At 45.0% G+C, this 26,524-nt stretch overlaps 1 protein-coding gene across 2 annotated transcripts in view; it reads right to left on the reverse strand.

Moving 5' to 3' along the window:
• NUP210 (nucleoporin 210) overlaps positions 1–25,794 on the reverse strand; it is a 64,412-nt gene extending 38,618 nt beyond the window's left edge. For both annotated transcript variants that reach the window (XM_071550988.1, XM_071550987.1), the window contains exons 1-11: positions 25,566–25,794; positions 16,474–16,604; positions 15,025–15,156; positions 11,774–11,870; positions 9,071–9,221; positions 7,275–7,407; positions 6,391–6,549; positions 5,746–5,814; positions 5,351–5,457; positions 4,360–4,500; positions 3,106–3,243 (exon numbers count right to left, since the gene is read on the reverse strand). In XM_071550988.1, coding sequence (XP_071407089.1) covers positions 3,106–3,243; positions 4,360–4,500; positions 5,351–5,457; positions 5,746–5,814; positions 6,391–6,549; positions 7,275–7,407; positions 9,071–9,221; positions 11,774–11,870; positions 15,025–15,156; positions 16,474–16,604; positions 25,566–25,741 — 1,434 coding nt within the window. In that variant the 5' untranslated portion in view covers positions 25,742–25,794. The remainder of the gene's footprint in view (positions 1–3,105; positions 3,244–4,359; positions 4,501–5,350; positions 5,458–5,745; positions 5,815–6,390; positions 6,550–7,274; positions 7,408–9,070; positions 9,222–11,773; positions 11,871–15,024; positions 15,157–16,473; positions 16,605–25,565) is intronic.
• Between the last annotated feature and the right edge of the window lie 730 nt (positions 25,795–26,524).

Raw genomic sequence — 26,524 nt, forward strand, 5'->3', positions numbered from 1 at the left:
GAGTAACAGGAAGGGCCATAAATATTTGCCAGCATAGAGGATTGTCCTCCAGGCGGTGCAATCCCAGTTTGTGGACAACCAGATTCATTACAATGTTGGAAAATGTACAGGTTGTAAACATCAGTATTATGAGCTATAGGAGGTGCCTGTTGAGTCAAATACTGTGCAGGAAGGGATACTGTGAAAAATTTTTGAGCAAGTCAAAAAAAGAGATTACTGACACTTCAAAATAAATGTCAAAGTTGCATCAGAGTAGAACAAGGGTGAACACTGGAGAGTTTTTTGTTTATGTATATTGTTCTAATTTCTTTAACTTCCTCTGCATTTCCTTTAACCTGCTTCATAATTAAAGTAAAAATTAACAAAGTGATAAATCTTGTCTAGAAGGACAGTGTGGAAAATAAACACCTCTAAATTATGCAGCGACTTGGCTAGTAACTTTTACCAGGAAAAGAGAATAGAAAGAAAATGAAAAGGAGTCTCATTTCCCTTCTTCCTTCCCTTGAGCACATGCACAGCCTGATTACAGAAGGAGCACTGGACACAGATAAGTGGATAAACAGGCAATGTGTGTGACAGGAGATGCACAGGATGTGGTGGGAAATGCTGGAAGCATGGAAGAGTTCTGCATGTTTTGTAAAAGTATTTTTAATTAACAGGGAGATGAGCAAAAAACATAAAATAGAAATGCCCAATTCTTAACAATTCTATGAAGGTCCATCTCCCTGCCATACAAACCAGACATATTCCTACATTTTTTCTCTCTAGCAGTCAGTCTGCACTGAGGAGAGAAAGGGGAAAGCAGCTCCTGCTGCAGTCCAGTAGTTTCCCACAGCCTGAGCTCCACACACTGGGACAGTGATGCTCTCACCAGAACACAGCAACTTCCATGCCCTTAACTTCCCAGAGCTGGCACTGCCCCTCTCCCAGGCATGGACTGCAGGGAAGGCAGCAGAAAAAACCTTAATAGCACAAATATGAATGAGGCAACCACAACAAACCAGACAGCTGACAAAGTAAAACCTACCAGTGGTTCTGCTACTATCAGGAGGGAGTTACTTTAGCTTTAAGCAGAATTTCAAGTTATTTTCGGAAAAAATCTGTTCACCCATTTAAAATAGCCTAACAAACTACAGAGGAGGAGGCAAACACTGATCTACAGGCAGGGACAACAGTGGAGCTGTGTGTGCTGTTGTCACAACCACTGGGATTGTGGAATGGACAGACTGGACTAATGGTCTCAGTTTCAGTAAATGCAAACTAATTGAAAGGCTGGAAGAAAAAGGTTCTGTGTTTTTAATGAAAAAAAATCACAGTAAAGTAAGAATACTGACACAATTATTGCAGTACCAGGATGGACTGTTCTCTAGTGAGATGCTTCATTACATATGCAAGGTAAGGTGAGATAAGAATAGAACTGTAGAAGGAGGGAAACAAAAACACATTTATTTTCCCTTACTGGGAAAACTCCACCAGAATTATGATGAAGTACTGAAAATGCATATTTGTACTAAGAATTCTTACCACACTCTGCTGGTGTGGTTGGGAATAGCATGAACTAAACCAAACTAATCCCACAGAAATTAAAAGTAAGATGCAGTGCTGAACTCAGTGGAGTTGCCTTCAGATTTACACTGGGGATTGCAGTTTCTTCCCTATGAGATTGACTCTCTTCACAGCATCATACAACCATTATAGCTGGAAAAGGCCCCTGAGGTCACCAATGCCCCACCACCATGGTCACCATGTTAACTGAACCCTTCAGGGCTGTTGACTCCACCCCTGCCCTGGGCAGCCCGGCCTGTGACAATGCTTTACAACCCTTCCCATGAGAAAATTTTCTCTGCTATCCAATCTAAACCTCCTCTGGTGCAACTTGAGGCTGTTTCCTCTCATCTTCTCATGGTTACCTGGGAGAAGAGCCTCACACCATGTGTCCCACTGCCTCTTTTTGGATACTGTTTACTTGAACACAGACCCAAAGCTCAGCACTACTTCACTCTGGAAGGGAGAGGCAGGAGCTGTGCACCAAACACCTGAGTGTAGGGCCTGGGTATCCCTGACCTGGGACAAGAGTCTGGGCTGAGAAAGCAACATGTTCTTCTTCCTAGTTAGAGGAAACACTGGAAGACAAGCCATTTGCTGCATGAAGCATATGGAAAAACTGACAGCTTGGGAGCAAAGACATACATAAGAAACCTGAGGAAAAAGTCCCTTACATAGATGGAACTGAGGCCTTTGCCTCCTTCGAATGTTTTGTTAGGAGTAGGAGGTGTGTGCCAAGTGAAGGACACTGATGTCCAAGGTGGGCAGAGCACTGCAAATCAATCTTGTCGTGCTCTTTTTGCAGTCACTTCACCGTCTTTCATACTTCCAATCCTTTCCAGCAAATGCTGGCCTCTAATTATTGCTCTGAAGCTCTGTAACCAGGATACTTCCTGCAATTCCAACCACTCCATGTGCATGTGTCTGCTGCATGCATGAGGGAGAGAGGAAGGGAAGACGAGGTAAAAGTCAGTGGGGTTTTTATGTTTGCTGGTTCCTTGGTGCTTTCTTTAAACTACACATTCATTCCTGTACCTAATATCAATTAAATGCTTCCAAATAAAGTTTTGGATCTGACTGTGCCTGGAATATCATAGAATCATAGAAAGGACTGGGTTGGAACAGCCCTCCAAGATCATCAAGTCCAACCCTTGGTCCAACTCCAGTCCCTTTACCAGATCATGGCACTCAGTGCCACGGCCAAGCTCACTTTTTTCTAATCTCCAACTTCAATTTCCCCTGGCAGAGCTTGAGCCCATTGTGCCCCCTTGTCCTATTGCTGAGTGCCTGGGAGAAGAGACCAACCCCCACCTGGCCAGAACTTCCCTTCAGGCAGTTCCAGACAGTGCTGAGGTCACCTCTGAGCCTCCTCTTCTCCAGGCTAAACACCCCCAGCTCCCTCAGCCTCTCCCCACAGCACTTGTGCTCCAGTCCCTTCTCCAGCCTTGTTGCTCTTCTCTGGACCCACTCCAGCCCCTCAATAAAGTCTCTAAGTGGTTTCAGGCCTCCCTGTGCCTGCCTGAGCAGCACTTCCTACAGTGAGATAGTTCTTTGCCATACCTGGATGGTGTACTGGTAGACTACTGCTTTTGGCTGCCAAGGAAACGTCAGGATGCTGGGTGACAGAACGATGGGAACGTAGATTTTCACATCCTGATGGTTTTGTAGTGGAACTGGTAGGGTGTGAATCCCTCCATCCTGCAAAATGCCAGAGCACAGCATTGTAAATGGCACCTTAGTGCTTCCCAGAGTTCATGTTCAGTCTTTATGCTGTTGAAAACACCTCAAAGAGAAAGGAAAACTCTTTGGGGTCACTCATGCACTGTGTTACTTGTGAGCAGAAAGTCAGCTCATGGCAGCAAGGTGTGCTACTGAATTAAAGGGGTATAATTGCTCTGGAGATCCAGGTGCTCAGGGTAATTGAAAAGGAAACAGCAAGGAGAAATACACTCTTTCACTACTCCTGTTTTGAGACCTTGGCTGGAGAACCAATTTGGACACTCGAAACCTATGTTTCCTCCTTGTTCATTCTACTCTGGGGACAAAATTCAGCCTTACAGACCCATTCCTCAACCTTCCACCACTGGCTCTGCTGTCCCTGTAATGCCACAACCTCTGGCACAACCCACTGTAACTGCAGCTCTGAAGGAAAACTTTGCCAGCTCTCAGGGGACCCCATTCCACTCAGGAGCACCTCTGTGGCACAGAGAATGAGCAGGGCTTAGCACACAAGGAGCTATGAAACCCTCCTCAAGGAATCACTGAAATGGTCTCACAGAAGATGGGTTGAAGGGTTGGAGTTTCAAGCAAAAGCAACTCCCTTGCACACCCCCATTCAGCAGAGATTCAATGAATATTAATCTCTAGAAATGTGCAGGCTGACACATTTGGCAGATTTTCATTCCAGTGTTTATCCTCACTTACCAAATGACAAAACCCCCCAGTGTAACTGCCTGTAGAGCAAGGTCAGGGTCTGACACTGGTGATCCCACCCCAACACAGCCACATCCCTGAGGCTGGGAGGCCCTGGCACAGGGAGCAGGGGCTGCCCCAAAGGACCTGATAGGAGAGAAGGCAGGGCTGGGCTCCACTGATGGCACCACAAATCCACAGGCTTTACCTAAGCAAGGCTCTGTTGACTTAATTGACAATTTTCCTCAAGTAAGGATTTTAGAATTTGGTTCTTAATCTGTTTAAACAAAGCAGCTCAGACCCCCATAATTCTTGGGTTTCCTCTCACTATGAAGTCACAACTGCCCAGCAAAATTAACTTTAGACCTAGCAGGAAAGCAGGAAGTTTTCCCAAGAACTTACCTCATCAACTACTGATGTCAGTGCAGCATCAAGAGTGGTCTGACCCTCCTTTATTGCCTTCACATAATGGTAAGATCCATTCAGAGATGACTGCAGCACCTCAAAGTATTCCTTGAACAGCACTGTATTAATTCTGATGTTCTAAAACCAGAGCATTAAATAGAGATTGCCACAGGTAAATGACAATAGAACTGTATGGACAGCCATAAACACAGAGCAACAAACCAGCAAGGAAACTACTGTTTAATAACATAGTTCAAACATATGTTGCTAAAAATCATTAGTTTTTCCCTGTGGAAGTTTCAGTTTCTTGATAAGATTCTGCCTTTTAGATACAGCTTACTCCACAGGAAGTTTCCTTTTTAAAATTATCAGCAACATATAATTTCACATGACAAGTACTAGTATTTATATCAATAAGTAATTAATAAATTACAGTAATTTCTTAATTTTGTCATTGTTAAACAAGAAAGAACAAACACACTGCCTTAGCAACACATTGAGCTCTAGCTGAAACTCAGACCTGTACCTCAAGAAGCAATTATGTGCAAATAAAATAACATACCCATATTTCAGATATTCTGAAAAGCAACAATTCAATAAAATTTTTCTTTTCCCAAATGAACTATTTAAATTTTGTTTTCTTTATTTTTTTAAGAACTACATATAGATTTAGTACCTAACATAGGAAATTTAGGAAGAAATTCTTTCCCTGTGAGAGTGACTGGACATCCAACATGAAGTGCATTGTCCAACTTCTTCCAGTTTTTTCTACAGCACTTAAGACTCCAATGATTTCACATGAATTACCAAAAGTGTCTCATTTTAAAACGGCCATAACAACAAAACAAAGGGACAAAAGGGAGAAACAAGAAACAACATGCTTTGCACTGTCCTGTCCCAGTGGAAATAAGAAACCACTTAACAAACTTCAAAGCAAGTCAGGATTTAGGAGACAGACAGTGACAGGTACATAAACATTTCAACTTACATCAGATAAATACACCTTATTACTTGATTCATCATACACATGAATCGTGATTTCATAAAGTCTGCCCGTTTCTAGGACCCATCTGTAACCTGGATGGACTGAGAATCCTGCAACACAGGAAATATTGAACAGCACAGACTAACAGCCTCTTTACCTAACAGATTAAAGCATTTGGATTCTGGAGCCCACATTCTGCACATGAACATTCAATATTTTAAGCTGCTGAATACACAGATAAAATAAAATACGTGTTTACTCTTAAACCTATTTCACATTGAGCTACTTTTACAAATAAAATCACTCTTGTAACACAAGAAATGGAAGCACCATGAAAACAACAAAAACAAGGCAAGAAATTATATTAATCAATCAAGAAACTTGCAGCCAATACCAACCTAAACAGTCAGGATTTACAACATAGACAGTGCTGTTGGGCAGCCTGGAAACCCCCTGCATGTGGATACCTGGAGTCTCAGTAAAGGAACAGAAAGGGTCAGTCAAAAGTCAAGAGCAGCTTGTTCTTGGGGCTCCTTGTGCCTCTTTGGCCACTTGGAGCTAATTTTACATTAGAAATACATGTTATCCCCACTTCTCTGCAAGACAGTGAGCATTTTGGAGAGATTATTCTCTAGAGACCAGAATGCTTGAAATATAAAAACTGGAAAAGTCTCACGACATTTCCACAGTGACTGAGGGGCCTGAGATGAACTCAGTTGGTTAAAACTTGGTTGTAATAACGCCAAGGTCATGGGTTCAATCCCCTGTATGGACCACCGACTGAAGAGTTGGACTTGACAGTCCTTGTGGGTCCCTTCCAACTCAGAATTGTCTGTGATCTGTGAACTGACACGACTTCGGTGATTTCTTAGAGCATTCCAGGGCATCAGACAGCCCTGCTGAGACTGAATTCACAGCAGTGCTGTTTTCATGGCTCCCCCAGAGCTCCTGATTTTTGAGATTCCAGGTCCAAACTGGGCTAATGCTGTGTGTTTCAGAGGTGGGCAGCTTGCCCCTGGCAGGGCAGCCCCCAGGAAGGATACTCTTGTGCAGCAGGATGAGGTTGGCCTGGCCCTGCCGCAGGGCAGTGACAGTGGAGGTGGCCTGGTCCAACCTGGCAGCGGGCGGGGCCGGATCTCCCTCGTGGTCCAGGACATTGTTCTGGAGCTGCAGCTCGTACTGGTCAGAGGGCATCGCTATTTCTGAGTGCAAACCAGACAACAGTAAAAAGCAAGTGTGGCAGTGTGTGGCTGCTGCTAATTATTGCTGATTATTTTCTATTGGTGCCAACTAAACACATTAAATCCGTATTTTTAATGTCTTGTAGAAACAGCATTTCTGTCATTCTATCAACACATACAAAATGAGCCTCTTGCCAAAACTTCATGCCTTTGAAGCTGAAATTTCCAACTAATATCATCTCAGTATTTAGACCTAACATCCAATTCATTTCCAGCCTCAAAAGAAAGAAAGAAAAAAGGAAAATGAAAAAAATAAGTCAAGGCATTACACTCTGAAATGGGCATCAAGCCAGCTAACCCACACTTACAGAGCCCCCACATTGAGCAGCAAATCCATTTGCCAATAAAACATTTCCTGCTAGAAAAGTTACTAATCAAAATTTGATTTAACTGCAAAAGTCAGTCAGTTTCTGAGTGACCGTGGAATAAATGATCACATCTGAAATGCCTGTGTTATCGCCTGTTCTGACTTATCCTCACCTTCATGTCCTTGATAAATCTGCAAGACTATATTCTTTACAGTCACCATTTTTTGACAGAAAGAACTAAACAGCTGTTTCATTGTCTGCCTTAGGAAAACAGTATTAAATACTAACAAAGTGGTTTAAACACAATTAAAAATTCCTCAGCAGTTTAAAATTCACACAAAGCATTAAAAAATAAAAATAAACGAGAACAGAACCAACCTGTGATCTTCCCTTGCCTTATTTTCTGAACTCTGTACTGAACTGATGCTCCTACCAGAAGATAAACGTCATCTAATGGATTTAAAAGGATGTTTTCCAAAATAAGCAATCTGACTTCTGCAGGACGTACATCCTATTGATGGAGGGGGAAACAAACAAAAAAAAAGAAAAAGTAACCACATTTAAAGAAGCTCATTTGAAACAGAACATGTAGCAGGAACTGGGAACCTATGAGTGAACAACATTACTTGCTGCAACTGTCACTTTATTTTCATCTCCAATTTTGTCACAACAAGGCAATGCAAAGGACAGTAAAAGTACAGAGATCTGCTCTGTGCAAGGATGAAGGATTAGTCTGTATGAGGATCATTTTGGTGCTGTTTTCCAGGGATACAGAAAAACTGGAGACAGATGCTCAGTGATCATTCAGACAGCCAGAAATTCATCTTCCCCACTATAAAACATGGTACCTCCAGACAGCATATCCATTAGAACTGCACTGAGGAATCCACATCAAACTCACTGGCCTATTAAATTAGGAATACAAGAGATAATTGTATAAATTGTATTACAGCTGTTTGAGGGATGTTCGCTCAAAATGTTCAATCTGGCAGCAGTGGGAGATTTAAAGGAACTAGTAACCAGGAAGACAAAAAATTGCAAGCAGAACAATATTATTTCACTTTAATTCACAGTATCAGCTAAAAAATAATTGAGAAATATGAATATTAAACCTGAAAACCAACCACGTTACAAGCATTCCAAACCAATAAAGTCAGAGCGATACCATGTAGGGCAAGCACATGTATTCAGTACAATTAAGTAGAACTGTAACAAAAACACAATTCTTAACAAGCACTACAATTTGTGCCACCTACAAATATGCACATATTTCTGTGGAACAATTTTTACAGGTGTGGGGGACACAGCCCAAGGCAATTCTGCTTTAAGCAGAAAGATAAGTACAATGTGCAGCAGCAGAAATCTGCCACACCAGACTGCAGACATGAGAGGAACTTCACGCAGCCTGTTTGGGGAGAGGTTTTTAAGGTGCAGTATTAAATTGATAGTAGCACAATAAGCACTCCTGTAAGCCATAACCCATAAAAACTCTCTCAGATGTTTGTGAATTTTATTTAGAGTAAAACCAACTCTGTCTGCAGAGATAAATGAAAAACTCATCGCCACAAGTTCTGAAGAAAGAACCACCATGGATCTCCAGGACAGCTGGGAGAGCCCCCAGCACTGCAGCTGGACACCCTGGCAGCACTGGCATGGCCTTCCCTGGAAACCAGAACCTCCTCAGGTAGAGCTGCGTATCAGAAAGTATCCACGTGATGCTCATTTCAAGCACAAGAGGAAAGAAAGGTACATCCAACAGAGCAAGTCTTGCTCTAGTTGTTTATTCACTGAAAAAAAAGAACCGAAGTGTTCTAGATGATCCTTTTCTAAAAGTTCTAAAGAGCCAATGCTACAATTCTAGTCATATATATAGTATGATTGTCAGGAAAAATAAAATTGCACTTGCAGTGCATTTCTCTGCCACTGGGCCTTCTGTGAGATGTTTAGAAATGATCTCTGGCACATGCACCAGCCTGGCTGAGGTCACAACACCAAACTCCTGCCCTTTCTGGGTGTCAGTCCCTGTGACGTGGGCTACAGTCCATCCAGTACAAGAGATGCAGCACTGAGCTCCACGATGCAAACGACATGGCAGGGCACACTCAAGAGAACTCTTGCAACACTGGACTGTGGGTTAAATAATAGAAGATTCAGGAGGAACACAAGGTTCTTACCTTATAGACACTGTCCTGTAGTCTTGCTTTTACTTTAGAACTCCCTGTTTTCACTCCAGACACCAGGATGGTATCTCCTTGCTTGGCAACTTTTTCCATCTCCAATATATAGGAAGGTGGGATGTAAGTGGATTCTAGGAACTTGAGGATACTGAAAAGTGAACAAAAAAGTGAACAGAAAATTGTTAACTGATCTTTGTCAACTCACAGAGAACCCAGCATCTATTCCCAGCTATTTCCATTTTTAAGCAAATTTAAGATGTCTGCCTGGGACCAGATATCCACATTTTCCTCATTTTTCAAGGTATCTGCAGCTCATTTCTGTGCCTGATAAGTTTGTTTGAAGCTCCCTGAGGGCTTTCAAGAGCTATCACAAGACTGCACATGTTGTCTGCAATGACCCCTCCAGTTTGCACAGGAGGTGTAGGCTGCAAAAACTCTCTAGATTATTGTGAAACAACTGATGTGAGACACCCAAAGCTTATGTTTATAAAAGCAGGAGTGTAACAAACCCAGAACATAACTTGGACCTCTAAGGAGAAGCCCAGATGCACTTAATACATGACTGAGGAAATACTTGTAGTAACTGTTAGAAATTTCAATGAGATGTGCTAACAGAGAAGGAAGGACTTTGCCATGAACAGGTAAATGACAAATGACAGGAAGCAATGGAAAGAGCACCATGTTTTACAGGCTGCCAGCTTCAGCATGCACATCATCTGCTGGGCTTCATGTGCACCTTCACAGCCAAGGCAGTACAGCCACATGGAGCACAGTCATGAATATTAATGGTTTAAGACAGTGTAGCATTTATTTTGCAAAGCTCTACCACTATTAGAACATTTTTATGTCATTGTAGCTGCGCTAACAGTAAAGCATTAACAATATTAGTTGGGTTAAAATCACATTTCTAGCAAATACTTCACTGACATGAAAAGCTCTATGGACTAGGACTTGGCTCACCATTCCCACTGAGCCATTCCTTCTGGCTCTGTCCCACCTGCAGCTTCACGTACAGTTTGGGCTTAACAGGCTTTCCCCAGGTAAAGCTGCGGGCTTGTTTCTCCACAGCTGCAAAGTTGGACTCTGTGTTTATCCAGCAGCCAAGAGTCTTGTTTGCTACCCCACCCCATTGCCAGCGGATTTGGAACACAGGTTTGAGGATGGGAGTTAACCACTCTGCTCTCTCTCAGAGAACTGGTTTCCCCACATGCTGCTCATGGAATCATCATATGAATATAAAGCCAGTTTATTTAAAGAATTTCCTGTATTATTTTATGTCCCTCAATTTACCTATATTTTGCTGTTTTCTGAGGAAACTGAAGCCTCTGCTGCATGAGTGTGAGTCTATTCCAAAGGAAGTTTGGACTAGAGCTGTAGTCAACAAGTGGCTGTAAACTCTCTTGGAAGAAAAACCAATGTTTCATGTGTTTACAGTCTGGTGAATTCACATATATCAGGGACACAGTTTTGTCACCAACATTCATGTTGAGCAAAGTCAATATTCTCCACGACGTAAAATATGAATATTAACATATTGCTGCTAAGTGACAGATCCTGGTGTGCTGACACCAGTTGTTGACAGTGCAAAGATGGAACTCCCAGAGTCCAAAATGAAAATATCCCATTGAGGCACAGCTAAGCAGCCTTCAATCCTGGTTAGCTTGGGAAGGGTGGACACTCAAATTTCTATTTGAAGGCACTGAAGGGAAGTCCCTGTAAAACTACACAGAGCACATGCTTAATAAAACACCAGTTGAGAAAACCCCATCACCAAAACAGGCACCACAGATGGTCTGGTGTTAAAAAGAGGAAGGAAAATAACCTTCTTTAAAAAAATCATCAGAGTCTGAACTCCATTCGTACACCTGCCACAGGTGAGCTTTCTGACTTTTGGGCATGAACTCCACCACCATTAAATAGAGGGAATATTTTGTTATGATACAGAAATGCTCAAAAACACTGTCACTAATTAGTGAGCTGTAAAGCACTTTCAAGATCTTTGGACAGAAGTTTCCACAAAACAAAGCAGCTCCAGATCCCAGTTGACCCAGTCTGTGAGTCAGCACATTGACCACCAAGCACCAGGGCTTATTTGTCCAGCAACTGCTTCCCACTCATCACTGTGGCTCAAGGACAACACACGGAACACCCTCACTGAGTCCCTGTCATTCAGTATTTCACCTGGCCCCAGGAGCTGTACCAGGCTCACAAGCAGGCACTGGGCTCGTGCCAATTTAAAGTTCAGCTCCTTTCCAAACTATTTCCACACCAGAACCAAGTGCTGACTGACACCTGTAACTCTTCAAGTCCAGTGAGCTCCTTTCTGAAATGGAAGGGAACTTGTTTTTTTCTTAAAGAAAAATTAAAAATTAAACTCTGCTGAAATCCTGAGATAAGAGTCTGGCTGAAAAATCTTCCTTTTGCACAAGATGTTTCAGCGAGATCAACAACTGCATCTATTTATTTCTAATTGCCGCATTAGAGCTACCAGAGCTGCTCATTAACACTACCAGTTAAATTAAACAGGGATGAGAGTGCCCAGGCTGTTAATTAGGCACTTAAAAAAAAACAACCTGAAACAACTGACCCTTAAGCACTATTATTTAGGCATCAGTTCAGTAAACTGCCTAGATGTGGGGGAATATTTATAAACATCAAAGCAGCAGAGGTGGAACTGGAGGACAAATTGAATGCCCTTACCGTAGGGCACTGTGGGAGTCTGAGAAGCCGCCAGCCTCGGGGTCCTCCACGATGCTCCAGTCAAACACCAGCCCTGCCAGAGTGCTGAAGGTGTTCCCTGGAAAGCAAACAGAAATACATACCAAGCATGGAACATAAACCACGACTTACTGCCCTAGGAAATGTCTCTATCCACTGGTGTTTATTTAAAAATCACTACCCAGCTTGCTTTACACTCTTCTTTTCACATTTTACACCACCACACTCCCCTTGATGTTTTCCACAGAGCCCACGAGGGAAGTGCAGGTGTCCCCACCCACCCTGCTCCTGTCACCCCTGGGATATCCCTGGCACACACCACCCTTCCCCTTGACCACAAACACCTTATTGTTGTTTGGGTACTAGCAAGATATAAAAAAATCCTGCTAACTTTGATTTGGAAAGATGCAGGTCTGAGACAACCACAATTTACCCATAACAACAGTAATTCTTCACTCAAAGAACTCAGACTGAGCACCTCTTTCTGCAAACTGTGAGGCACTGGAGCATGAGAAACTGTGAATGTTAAAAAGGAACAGAAGGAATAAACAGTCTGAAAACAAAGACTTAACACAGTAACATTCAAGTGTAATGAGCTGCCAATCTGAAGGATCTTTCAGTCTTCCAGATGAATCTTGCTCTGAATTGCAGTGTCCACTGACACAAATAAATATGAAACAGAAATACCAGTATTTACTACATTTTAGAAGATATTTTAATTTGTGTTACTCCCTTTGACATTTACATTTATATTACTAACATAATAACCAATGCAAATCTGTTACTAAATTCTTATGCTTAAAAGTGATGACATTTTTAAGCTACAAGTCAACACAATGCACAGCCCATGTTATTTCTCCCATTTCTATACAACTTACTGCAGATGGTTCCAAATCCCAACTACACAGGAATTTAAACACAAAACTCCAAATACACAAGGCAATACTAATAAAACTGATTGAGATTCGATTATTTAGCATGCATTGAAGATTAATGATGCATGTTTTGGCTTTACATTCATAGCCAAAGAAATGCAAACACATTTTTAAGTATTTCTCTGTTGAAGTACCCTCTGGTTAAGTCATAATAAAATAACTTGAGCAAAAGTTCATCACATAAAAGAAAACAATGACTTTCCCCCCATCAAGATTCTATACTTAATTTGGCCAAAGTTCTCCATGATCACCTTCCTCTCTGCATTAGTGATATTTGAAAAGAAGCATTTGAGGATTTTGTATTGGGAGTTATGGGCTTATTAAAAATGTACAAAAAGCAATCTGCATTAATGTAACTGAGAAAAAATACAGCTTAAGAAAAAATAACTACAATATATATATCTTTAAAAAGTAACTAGAGTATATATATGTACACAAAAGGAAGAGAATAAGGAAATGAACTATTCCTGAACATGCATTGACACTGCCAGGAGCAGAACCATCACCCAATGGTGTGACCCATACCAGATGTGAGATGCAGTAACTGTCCTCAGCCCCAAACAAATCCCCCTTGGTACATCCCCAGGGTCTAATTAAGGACCTCACATCCCGGGAAAAACCCATGTCCCTGGACCATGGATGCACAAAAGGCTCACACACAGCCCCCTCCCTCTCCCTCTCCCTCCCCAAGGCAGCACTAACAGGCTTGACACTTGTGCTTTGTGCAGGTTTTCAGCAAACCTAAGCACATTTTCTGCCAATATTCATTGAGCTGGATAATTATTTCATATTGATTTTTTTCACCTTCTGAATATTTAAAAGAGAAAGCATTCAGAAGTGCCTTATTAAGGTGTCTCATTTTCCTGAACAACTAGATCCTTCAGTAAATCTGCCACTGCTCTTGAATTTTTTTTTAAAGTGTTCCCAGAAAGTCCACTGAGAGTTCAGTATGTCCAAACATCTCCCAGGGATAGATCCCAAGGTTATTTGGGTCAAAAGGAACTGATTTTCAAAGGTTTTCAGTGTATCAGGAGTCCCTAAATTTAGATTGGGAAGTTTAGTCCTGCAGCTTCTAAGCCATCCCTCATTTCAGCATTTCTGAGCCACTGCTCTGCTCAGGCTGTGACCTGAGAGGCTTCCAAGGCAAACAAACTGCCCTCTGAGGACTCCCAAGAGTTTGCAGAAACACCAAGCCAAGAACCTGATATTACACACAGGATAAAGACAAATTTACTGTTCATTATTACTATATCACTGATGCCTAAAGATTTAGTGTATTTAGAACTTTTAGGATTATCTAAGTTCTCCTGGGTTGCTCACATCATTAGAAGTCGCTTTCTTACAGCATGTTTCTCACACTTTCTCATGCCCTGCCAAGGCCCTGGTGTTTCTGGAGAACCACCTGCAGTAGCTTGAAGACAAAACACAAGAAGGAGGCAGAGAGGTCCTGGAGCTTCTCCAAGGGGGAGTTCTGAACACTTCTATGGGTGGGGCACCCAGGGAAATGAGAACCATGGTAGGTCATAGATACCTCATATGGTGATGGCTGGATAGGTTATAAAAGCTGTGACATCCCTGGTCATGGTGTACACCATGAAAGCTTCAATAAAAGGATACCATCTATCTTTCTCCATTAATACTGTTTCTGAGTCTGTTTTCACAGGAATTTAGGCATCACCACCACACTGCATCTGGCATTCACAGTTTACAAACAGTGTGGGATAGGCTCAGTAAGTACCCAAACCAAACAATTCAACCTTTCACAGCTGCTTTCAGCCCAGTAGTTGTCCTAAAAATCACTTGCTTTGTGAGGTATGTGTGCATAAAAATTGTTAAAACCTAAGCATAAAATTCTTACCAGGTCACGGCTCTTTTTCCGATGGTACAGACAGTATGAAAAGCAGAAGTTCTCTGCTCCTCCTAAATAATTAGGCACTCACTCCAAAGGCACTGACTCTTATGAGTCTAAACGGTGCCTCTCAAAAGTGAGTGCTTCTGTAGCAATTAAGGGAGAGTATTTAAACAACAGGTGGTTGGTCTTCGATATCACCTCTGAACCTGCTACTGGATGCCTGATTGGTCTCAGATAAAATGTCCTTTTCCAAAATTCTTCAGACTACCTCAGCTCAAAGGAAAAAAAGAAAAAAGACAGACTACTTCCCAAGGTATTATCCAGAGAACTCCCTCTGAATGACTCTGCTTGGCTTCAGGCACCTGTGTCACCAATAAAACCCGTGCACACATCAGACAATTCCAGCTTGCAATGCATATCTGATCTCCCACCAGGACATCTCTTACCTTCAGCATCCACAGCCACGATCTGGAGCTGCAGGGGAGAGTGCTCCAAGTACAGCTCCCTCGTGGTGGACACGATCTGGATGCCATGGATGATGTCAACGATGGCTTCGCAGCGCAGCACTTGGCCAGTCCCTTGGAGAGACAGCAGAGAGAGCACATAAAACCACAACACTGAACCTGCCCCCCAAGAGCACCAGCACGACCAGAGGCACCTCCAACTTGGCCACTGACACAAGACACTGAAGGAACTGAAACTGGGCCATGACCCGGACCAAGAAACTCTTGGTCTAATGGCAGCTAAGGAAGCAGAAAAGCAGTTCCCTTCCTGAGCTTCAGAAGAAATCTGTAGACACTCTGATTTCCACCTCTACCCACAGTTCCAGGAGCTGTCTCTGAGTACCTACACAGGGTTTGTACAGTGCAGCTCTCAGACCTGGGTCATGGCCCAGAAAACTTGAGGACTTTTACCCACAGACCATAAACCTCCATAAACTCCTTCCCTGAGGGCCTGTAAGGCATTTAATTGAGTGTCTGGTTTTGTCTGTCACTACACAAACTAACCAGGTATATTGTAGGACAGACACTGTCACACATAAAAGGCAATGTCCAGCTTTTGAAATGCAAAATCTGAGTTTGCATTAATAATGTTCAGTACATACTCTTTATATTTCAGCCACCCCCTCTATTTCATTGTTTTTTAAGAATTACCCTTTTCCTGATGTATCGTTAACGTTTATCTGAGGCCCTTAACAAACAGACGTTAAAAACCACACCCATGGAAAGTCTAAAATGACTGTGCATGTGAAGGGAAATTTCTTTTTTGGGCACTTTTACATCTCTACTTTGTCTCCAGAGGACACCAGGACACCCATCAGCAAGTGGCTGATATAGGGACCTCTCAGGAAAAAGGATTTTATCCCTTCTCCATAAAATCATATGGTCTTTATTAATTTTTGATCAGAACTGTACTAACTTTGTCTTTTATATTAAATTTTGACTTTAGCTTGTACCTTAGTCTGTCAGTGATCTTAACCATGCATAGCTTTAGACAAAGAGGAATTTTGCCCTGTAACTGGAAGCTGAACTTTCAAAAATAAACCAAAACCCTGTTTAGATTAAAGGCTAAGCTGTAGGAAATCAGAAAACCTGTCTAGGTTGAGATCTGAAGTTGTAACATTGTTTAGTTAAAAGGAAACACAGAGCTGCAGAGATAAGAGAAGCCCCTTAGATCTGTTAAAAGTCATCCTAAATATACTGCTTAACTTTGCGGAGGGGTTATGAGTTTTAACTAAATATATAAACCTGGAAACACAAAAGTCTTGTTGAACACGTCTTTGGTGGAATTATCTCCCATGTTCCCAGCGCTGAATAAAAGGAAGAATTTTGTTCTGTTCTATTGGATTTGATTGTTTCCTTAAATCAGGTGCAGTTACAGAAGTTGGGACTCACTGGTGTCTTCGGCGAAGATGATGCTGGTGAGGCGCGTGGGCTGCAGGGACTGCGCCTGCACCAGCGCCCGCTGCGAACACTCGTCCTGCTCCAGCGGCTCCACACTCACCACCTCCGGCTGGCTGGAGGACCTGCAGGGAGGGGGCTGTGCTGGCAGCAGCTCTGGCTGGAAAGCCACCAGAACAGCTGACATGGGACACGTTCCATGGTCAAGACCCAACTCTGGTAGGAGCTGGATGGAGCAGCTCCTCTAGGACTCAGCAGTGAGAGTGTGGCTGAGGAAGGGAGAGCCTGGGCAGAGCCCACCTGAGCCCAGGCAGAGCCCACCTGAGCCTGGGCAGGCAGACACAGCACCCCCTGTACCACGGCAAGGTCATGGCTGAATGCCAGTCAGTCAGCTCAGACCTGTCCCCAGCTCCCTAAGAAAATCACAGAATCACAGAATTGATTGGGTTGGAAAAGACCTTCGAGATCATCAAGTCCAACCCTTGGTCCAACTCCAGTCCCTTTACCAGATCATGGCACTCAGTGCCACGGCCAAGCTCACTTTAAAAACCTCCAGGGATGGGGAATCCACCCCCTCTCTGGGCAGCCCATTCCAATGCCTGAGCACTCTCTCTGGAAAGAATTTTTTTCTGATCTCCAATTTCCCCTGGCAGAGCTTGAGCCCATCGTGCCCCCTTGTCCTATTGCTGAGTGCCTGGGAGAAGAGACCAACCCCCACCTGGCCAGAACTTCCCTTCAGGCAGTTCCAGACACTGCTGAGGTCACCTCTGAGCCTCCTCTTCTCCAGGCTAAACATCCCCCAGCTCCCTCAGCCTCTCCCCACAGCACTTGTGCTCCAGTCCCTTCCCCAGCCTTGTTGCAAAGGCTCACTCTTGATTAGCTCTGAGGTGTGGAACAAGGCATACCCAACACTGAAATAAAGGTACAAATTTTTTAGCTAAAGCTCCATTCACCATGGTAATTGCATTTTCAAAACAAGTTTGAAACAAAGTTCTGAAAAAAATGGAACCTTTCCCCAATGACAGAACATGACATACGTACATTACATGACGTTACATTTACTTGCTCTGGCAAGAAACACTTTCAAATCAAGAAATTAAAACAAACAAATTTGGTCTGTTTAGCTGAAGTGTTGTAACCCTGTGTAAATCAGGCAAAGCCGCATCAGCATCTCTGGTGCTCTGTAAGCCTACATGGAATTTTGACCTAAAATTGATGCATCTATTACTTCCTGCTCCAACTTGCACAGTTTTCTACAGGCTCCAGTAATGGGCTTGTGAGAAGCTCACCATGGATGTGTGAAGAAACCAAAGGAATGACTGACTGGCTCACCACAGCCAGGTGGGAAGTGGAGGAAGAAGAGGGCATAGGTGGGACAGACATTGCTCCCCCCCTGCCCTCCTGAGCCTCAGGTGGCCTCTGGTGCTCATGAAATGTTGGCCATTGTCCTGTTCCATGATGGCAGACTGATAAATGCCTGTTGTGTCTGGGTAAGTTAAAGTTTGTGATGGGCCTTACTTTGCCAAGTCCCTTAATGTTCTAAAGTTTGCAAGTAAAAGTGTGTTACTGAACCTCCTGAGCATTTTGTTGTTTGTCCCACAGAGGGCCCAGAGCAAGTCAAAAAACTTTACCCCAAAGCCACTGAACAGGTCAGTGTGGAGCCCAGCTCTCACCTCCAGCATGCCAAAAGCACCATGGGGAAAAAATGTTAGGAGTTATTAGAAACCAAGTCTCTTGAAACTAAATTTGAGATAGCAGCAATATACTCTGAGGGCTAAATGTGGAGCAAGTGTAACACCCAAGCAGGCCATGTCCCTTGCAAATGGCTACAGGACATCCCCCTGTGCCTGGGACAAGCTGGGACTGCCTGTGTTGGACAGCTGGGTGCACTGGGATGAGCTGGGACTGGCCATGCTGGAGAACTGGGTGCACTGGGATGAGCTGGAACTGGGTGTGTGGCAGCACTGCGGGCACTGGGATTGCTGTGGGGCAGCACTGCGTCCCAGCTCCCCTCCCAGCCCCAGCCCCTCCCGCTGCAGGGCCAGCAGAGCCCGCAGCCCCGTGAGCCGCTGAGGAATCCAGAGCCCGAAATAGCCCTGGCTGCGTCTCAGGGCTCCCGGGTCACAGCCCCCTCACAAGGGCCCTTGGAAGGATTAAAACAATGAAAGCAAACACTGATGGGTGGCAAAGCTGTTCAGGAATTGCTTCTCTCTGCTGATGAAAACACTGCACTCCCTGGGAAATGCAACCAAAACCAAGCACTGGTTGGTCTGGAAACCAGACTTTTCTTCTGGAGAATGTTCAAAGATGCCTACCTGGGAAAAACCCTCTAGGAGGAGTCCAGCAAGGAGTGGGACAGAGTCTCAAACAGCAGTGCCAGACATGCCTGGAGCCCCAGACACAGGTTTTACCTATTTCTTTTACTGGCAGAATCAACAAATCCACATCAGTGAAGAAACACACTTCTCATTAACTAAAACTGTATCCATTAAAAAAAACCACAACGCATCCAGTTATGAGACCGTTCACAGCTGCAGCCCAGGTGAGCATGGACCAATTTCCCTGTAGCCACTGGAAAAAAACTGAAATCCTGTTTCAAAACCTTAAGCTCCCAACAATGTTCTCCCTACATACAGAGTAGTTTTAAAGGATTTTGAAAGAACAGTACAACTACTGACCCAGAAATTTCAAAGTATTTTATCTGAAGAAAACAGCCCACAGCAGTATGCAATGGGCAATGTAAACACCAATTAGAAGCTTAAACCTGAAAAATGTTTGTTATATTCTATTCAATGTAACTAAGCAATGTATACAAATATGTGCAGACCTTTTATAGTAGGGTTTACGTTTCCAAAATAATATGATGTTCAATAATAGTGGCACACAACTTCACTCTACAAAGGTTAAAACCAACCTTGAGTTACTTTCCTGTTGTTCTCTAGCTTCTCATGGAACAATAAAACAGTTTTCCAACATTTAGCAAGCTTCTTTATACAACATTAGCATTCACAGCCAGTCAGGCTTCTCCTGTACTTGGCTGGCTGACTTCTGAATCTGAGCATGTGGTTCTGACTTATTCGCCATGTAGTACTTTTAAATAAGTATTAAATGTATGGAATTGACTTTTATTTAGCTCTTTACATTGCTTAATATTCTCTGCCATTAGATTTTTTTATTATTGAGGGTTTTGCATTCTTACAGTCTGGAATTGATTGTGTTTACAACACAACAGGGGTTTCACTGTGGTGTGTATTTGTTCTTTTAATATCTGGCTATGAATTGTAACACAAAACCACTGCAGTCTGCACTAACAGCAGAGCTGTAAAACTGAATCTAATTACAGGATACTATTTCAGACGGGGAAAAGGGAGTAGCAAAGATCAAAAAAAATAAATTTTAACTGTAAACTTACATGCACTACACAATTATAAAGGAACTTTCAGGCTTTTACAGCTGAACGCCAGTTAACTCTTGGTTGTCACTGCAGAAATGAACCTGAGATTGGACACTGTGGCCTCTAAGAGTGCTTTAAAATAGGAGGTAGAATATCAGCTGCATTTCTTCGTATAATAACAATTTCACTGAAATGAGCTTTTCTGAGGCTACCTTGGATTTGTATTCAAAACCAACCTGCATGGCCACTGTTTTTTATTTACCTCAGAACATATTTGATTTACACATCTGATGACACCTCATCATTCAGCAGTGCCGGGAGCACATTCTGTTTCCTGCAAGCAGAAAGGATGAGGCAGGAGTCGCACAGGCTGGGTACCACAGTTGCACTTCCCTGGGATCACTGCTGGGTCCCAGATGGGCAAGAACAAGAACCTCTCACTTTAACTGACAAAGACTTCCAATGACAGCAGCTCTTCAGCAGCATGTCAGTGTGTGGGATTCAGAGCTAGGCCTGTCAGAGGTCAAAATTAGCTCCTGAGAAGGCAGCAATGGGAAGCATTTCTGGCACGAGCTCTGGATCCCCTGCCAGTGTCTGTAAGAAAGAACAGGGCAGGAGGAAGCTCTAGAAAGAAGAGAGAGGAGGTGAGGGAAAAAAGCTAACAAAAGTCTCAGTTTTTATTTCCCTCAGAATAAAATGGTCCTTGCTGAGGTTAACAGCACTTGCAAAGAGGCTGCTGTTCCTCTCGCTGGTTTCTGTTCCATTCATGGTTTTCATCCCCCCACCCCAGACACAGACCCTTGTGCCAGGATTGGATCCACAGATCTCCCCAAACCCAGGCCTGCATTCTTTAATCAACTATTCTGTAATACCACATCAATGCCTCACTGCATCATTTATTTATCAGCAGCCTCGAAGACCAGGCACCTGTTACTGTTTCCCTCCCTTGCAATTCTCGGTTGATTCTTATTGCTCCAGTATTTTATATTGTTCTGCCAGCTCTTCAGACTCAAGTGACTAAATCAGCAAAAAACCCCTTTGTGGAGCTGCACCAGTACTGTCAATGATTTGGTCTTTTAGAATGTGTATTAGATATTTGGGCAGATATGTAGCCAGAGGGAAACTAGATAGTAGAAGTTTCCAAGAGTTTGGTAAGATTGCATGGACCAACACACCAGGAACCTCATTTCTAGTCACTCTTGGGACTAATACAAAAATGAAAAGACACCAAGAGGCAAAACAGCATTTGGGCAACTGTAGCTGTATGATAAAAAATTGATTCCCAGAGAATCAAGGATATAGGAACTGAACCTATTCCAAAGAAAATGCAGAGAAGGGAGCCTGGCAGGGCTCCCTCAACTCTTTAGGATTTTTAACAACCCACTGGCAGATTATGTCAATCCTCTCCTAGGATGTTCTTACTGTACTGGGAAAACAAAACGCAGAAAAAACATCCTCCATTCAGTTCTGCTTTAAAAGCAACAGGAAACATCACACAGCAGAGTGAGCCAAGGATGGAGCCCCTGCTCCTGGGATTTTAGTGCTGATCAGCTGGCATGCCCATTAACTTCAAAGGAAGAGAATTAAGCCAGTGCTCACAGTTCCCAAAATCCAACAGAGATGCCCAACTGTAACTTGGACATTTTGTCAAACCAACTGGGCCAGAAATGATTTTACTGTAAGTGCTGCTCACCCCATTTCCAGCTGCATGGAGGGAAACAGCACACCAGGGACAGTCACCATCCAACCAGGAGAATGCAACAAAGCTCAGTAACAAGTTGTTCTGAACTCAGTTCAGCCTGATTGCAAATTGGAAAACTAAAAAATGACAATTTACTGCCAAACATGTCACGTTTTGCATTATTTCACATTATCCACTCTGATGAAACTCCTCACATGTAAACACCCTCCTCAGTTACTAAGGTGAGACCTGCACCCACAGAGAGCAAAAGCCTTGGCACATTTCATGGGAGCCCAGCAACGAAAGCCACCCAAAATCAACATTCCCTACTCCTCCTGTTCTCCTTTCCAGGCAGGTTCCCAGATGGAGAAACAGTTTTTTCAACAGGAACCCTGCACTGGGATCTGACACATCAGCTAAGAGCTGATTGTTGCTCCTGCCTCCTGGGCTCTGCAGAGCAGCTGCTGCAGACACACCACCTGCCCTGGTCTGAGCCAGCACACCCAGGTGACACACCTGAGCTGCAGCACAGCCCGGCTCACCTCACCTGCCAGGGCATCCCAGCCCCGCTCGGAGCCCCTTCTGGTGCCTGCAACAGCTTGGAGCTTGGTGGTGGGAAAGCACAGCCTGAGGCACAGCCGGGCCAGGCACAGGCACCTCCCAGGGACAGGGAGCACATCCTGCCACCTGCTGTAAAGCCTCTCAAGTGGGAGATGCAGAGCAGGTGAGAGGCCAAAAAGGGGCAACAAACATTATTTATGATTTCACTTCCTAATAGGGAAGTTAACAGCCAGTACAAAATATTTTTCAGTGAGAGTAATTTTTTTAGACCCATGGAAAAACAGGTAATCTGCACAAAACAACACCACAACTCCCAGATTGCCAGAGATCGTAGAATCACAGAAGCGATTGGGTTGGAAAAGACCTCTGAGATCATCAAGTCCAACCCTTGGTCCAACTCCAGTCCCTTTGCCAGATCATGGCACTCAGTGCCACGGCCAAGCTCACTTTAAAAACCTCCAGGGATGGGGAATCCACCCCCTCTCTGGGCAGCCCATTCCAATGCCTGAGCACTCTCTCTGCAAATAAGTTTTTTCTGATCTCCAATTTCCCCTGGCAGAGCTTGAGCCCGTGCCCCCTTGTCCTATTGCTGAGTGCCTGGGAGAAGAGACCAACCCCCACCTGGCCAGAACTTCCCTTCAGGCAGTTCCAGACACTGCTGAGGTCACCTCTGAGCCTTCTCTTCTCCAGGCTAAATGTGGGATCACAAAACACCCCGAATGGGGGAATCTGCTGTTGACAGATATACAAACAGTAAATTCCTTAGTTAAGAACTATTTTGCATGTTGCCTGCCCCTGGATTGTAGAACCATATATTAAGCAAGAAACTGTACAATAAGATGTCTTTATTCCTCCCTCCGAATAAAGTCCCCCAGCTCCCTCAGCCTCTCCCCACAGCACTTGTGCTCCAGTCCCTTCTTCAGCCTCCTTGCTCTTCTCTGGCCCTGCTCCAGCCCCTCAATCTCTTTCCTGAACTGAGGGGCCCAGAACTGAACACAACACTCAAGGTGTGGCCTTTCCATTTAAAACCCCTTTCCCTGTTTGCAAACCCTCCCATCATTTTGAACATGTGGGGAAGAGTCAATACTTGTGGAACCATTACATTTGGTACTCCCTCCCTTGTTCAGCTGAACAACCCTGCTCCAGTAACAGCTCTCACTGACAGCTCGAACAAGAACACACAGGAAACTCGTCAGCAAGCGACTGTGGGGCTGCTCCCCGAGTTGGTTGTGACTGGCTGGGCTTTGTATGGCCAGACTTCAGAACGCAGCTTTGGGCAGGGCTCTCCCCACGTGCCCGAGCCCTTCCAGCCTGCGCAGGGGATTGTTCAGGTGAGGCTCAGCGTGAGCAGAACTGGCCCCACCATTTCAGTCCTGAGGTCCATCTGCCACGGCCGAGCCAGCTTGGACAGTGACAGGGAAGTCCTCGGGACTGTCACAGCCCCCGGTACTGACCGGGCTGACCCTGCTGAGCATCCGAGATCTGACGGGATGGGATGGCAGGGAGGGCTTGAACTGCCAGGAGACGGTCCCACTGAGACTGGAACTCAGGTCCTTGGGATTCAGGGTCCAGAGTGCTCTCCATTATACATACATCCCCCTCAACACCACCATCACATCCCCCTCCGAGCACACTGCTCTACAATCCCCCCAGGCAGGGCCTGCAGGAACAAAGCTGTGGCGGCAAACAAAGCCCCAGATGCCATCTGAGCACCCCGCAGCTCTGAGCTCTGCTGCCTCTGCTCAGTCACACACACAGCTCCTGCTTCCTCCTGAGCTCTGCTCAGCACACGGTGAGTTTTACCACCCACATCCTGCCAGGCCCGCAAAGCAGAAGTGAATAAATGCACATTAACAACCCTGGCACAGAAAATAACGGCACAGAGAAAATGAGTTCTGTAAGGTTTCCGCAATTCTCAACCAAAATTAATCTCTGAAGGGCATGGGGCGGGGATGGAAAAGGATGTTGAAGCTTGCCTGCATGAGGCATATGAACCATCGCTGGCAACCGGCACCAGGGCAACGTGCTCTGAAAGTGCCTGCAAATCACCCTACCTAGGGATATGAATGTGGGATTTCCCCAGAATAGTCTTTTATCTTTTCATCTCCAGCCTTCAGTGAGATTTGCAACGGTGTCCACACTTCTGACAGCTGAATAGGCCCTGTCACAGGTGGGAATGGCTGCACCAGCCCAGCACCTGTCAGCTCACTGGCAAACCAGGAAACACAGGCTGCAATTCCAAGACTTTATTGGTGCTTTGATGAGTTGGGGTTTTGGATTTATAGGATGTACTTTGCCACATAAACCAAATGCTTTTAAAGACTCAGTTGCCTTTAAAGATTACAGTAAGGAAAGAGAAAAAACCCATGATTTTGAGAGTTTCACTAAAATGGTTCATTAAAAATTAAATTCCTTGACCAGAAGCAGCTTGTCGAGTAACCTCCATTCAGTCGACTTTTGCATAAAATTTATTACTGCTCTTATGAAAAAGCACCCTCTAATATGTAAAATATCAAAGAACAAAGGTTTGGACCCAGCCTCGAGAAGTGTAGGACCACCAAGGAAATAAACCGACAGAGAGTGAAAACACAGCCCAGTAAGATGCATTTCAGTAACTGCCAGTCATGAAACAACTGCAAACAGCTACACATCCATCTGGCACACATGGAAGTACCGTCCTCAACTTATCTCTACTTGCCACTGCTTTTCAGGTGGCCACCTCCTGCTCATTACTGAGCCCAGTTACTGCTCTGGGGTGCTGGAGGAAGCACAAGGGGTTGGCAGAACTTCTCCAACATGAACACTGCGATGAAGTTTCTAAATTTGCTCTCGCTGTGGGATTTGCCTCTAGCCCCTGCTCTTAACACAACCCAGGCCCCCCTTTGTGCCACACAGGACAGGAGCTGCCAGCGTGGAGCTCCTGAAGGGGTGAGTGGGGGGCACGGGAGGGTCAGTGGGGAGCACTGAGGGGTGTGCGGGGACACTGAGGAGTAATAAAGGGCACTGAGGGGCACAGGAGGCGCAGGGGACACCGAGGGGTGTGAGGGGGACACTGACGGCTGAATGGGGGGCACTGAGGGGTGTGAGGAGGCACTGAAGGGTGTCCGAATGGGCACTGAGGGGTATGTGAGGACACCGAGGGGTGTGGGGACACCGAGGGGTGTGGGGACACCGAGGGTTGTCCTGTTGGGCACTCACAGTGCGGGGCACACGGCGGGCATGGCCCATGGCGGAGTTGCCCCTCGGGCCCGGCCAGCACAGCCGCCCCTCTCTGCTCTCCCCGCGGGTTTATCCCCCGGCCCCACAGCCCCAGCCCATCCCCTCAGGGTCCCCCCGCCCTGCTCTCGCACCGGGCCCGCACAGCGCGGAGGGCGGAGCGGAGGGCGCTCCCCGGGCCCGGCGGAGCCGCCGCAGGTGCCGCGGGCAGGGCGGGCAGGGCAGGGCACTCACCAGCGGTAACAGCCCTCGCTCGCCTGCAGCGTGAAGTTGACGCGGGTGTCGCGGGTGAAGGGCAACAGCACCCGGGGCGTGTTGAGCTTGGAGGAGGCGGCGAGATGGAGCAGCAGCGGCGGCAGCAGCAGCAGCAGCGGCGGCGGCAGAGCCGGCAGGGTCATGGCCAGCGTCATGCTCAGCCCTCAGCGCCGCGCGGAGCCCTCAGCGCCTCGCGGGGACTGGCAGGGCAGGGCAGGGCAGGGCAGGGCAGGGCGGGAAGGGCAGGGCAGGGCAGGGCAGGGCCCCCCCACGGAGCGGGAAACGCTCCCTCCCTCCATCCACCATAATAATTTAAGTGTGTTCAGAGCCTGAAATGGGATTTTATGAATGACAACTCTTATTTTTTTGAGCCTGTATTTTGAAATCATATTGCAAAATGTGTGTTTTACTTTCAGGGCCCAGAAAGATGTATGGTGTTAAAAGCTGTGGCAAATCAAGCCCTTACACCTTAAATTGCTTCCCAAAATACAGAGGGCTTGTTTTTTCTCTCAATCTGTAGCCTTTCTTCATAGGCATGTTATGAAGAGAAGATCAGTAAAGACTGGGATTATTAGGGAGGAATGTGATAAAATAGCCCATGACACAATCGCTACAATGTGTTTACACTTACTACAATTCTCACTGAGCAGGTAAGGTATAGAAAAGGAGAACATTGCATCCTGTGCTGGGAATGAGGTGACAAAATGTCTGTATCCCAGTACTCCCCAGTAGGGTTTGCAGTCTCAGTATTTATTACATTTATTTCATCATCAACAGTGTGTGGTGATGAGTATTCAATGTATTACTGGAATATTATTGCTCTCAAATACTTCTTAAACTTGAATGATTTTCATAAGGACCAGCAAAGTGCTTTGATGAAACATGACAGCTACATACAGCAATCAAACACCCAACACATCTTTCAGAGGATATTCAAC

Source organism: Pithys albifrons, chromosome 3, assembly GCF_047495875.1.
Source record: "Pithys albifrons albifrons isolate INPA30051 chromosome 3, PitAlb_v1, whole genome shotgun sequence".
NCBI lineage: Eukaryota > Metazoa > Chordata > Aves > Passeriformes > Thamnophilidae > Pithys > Pithys albifrons.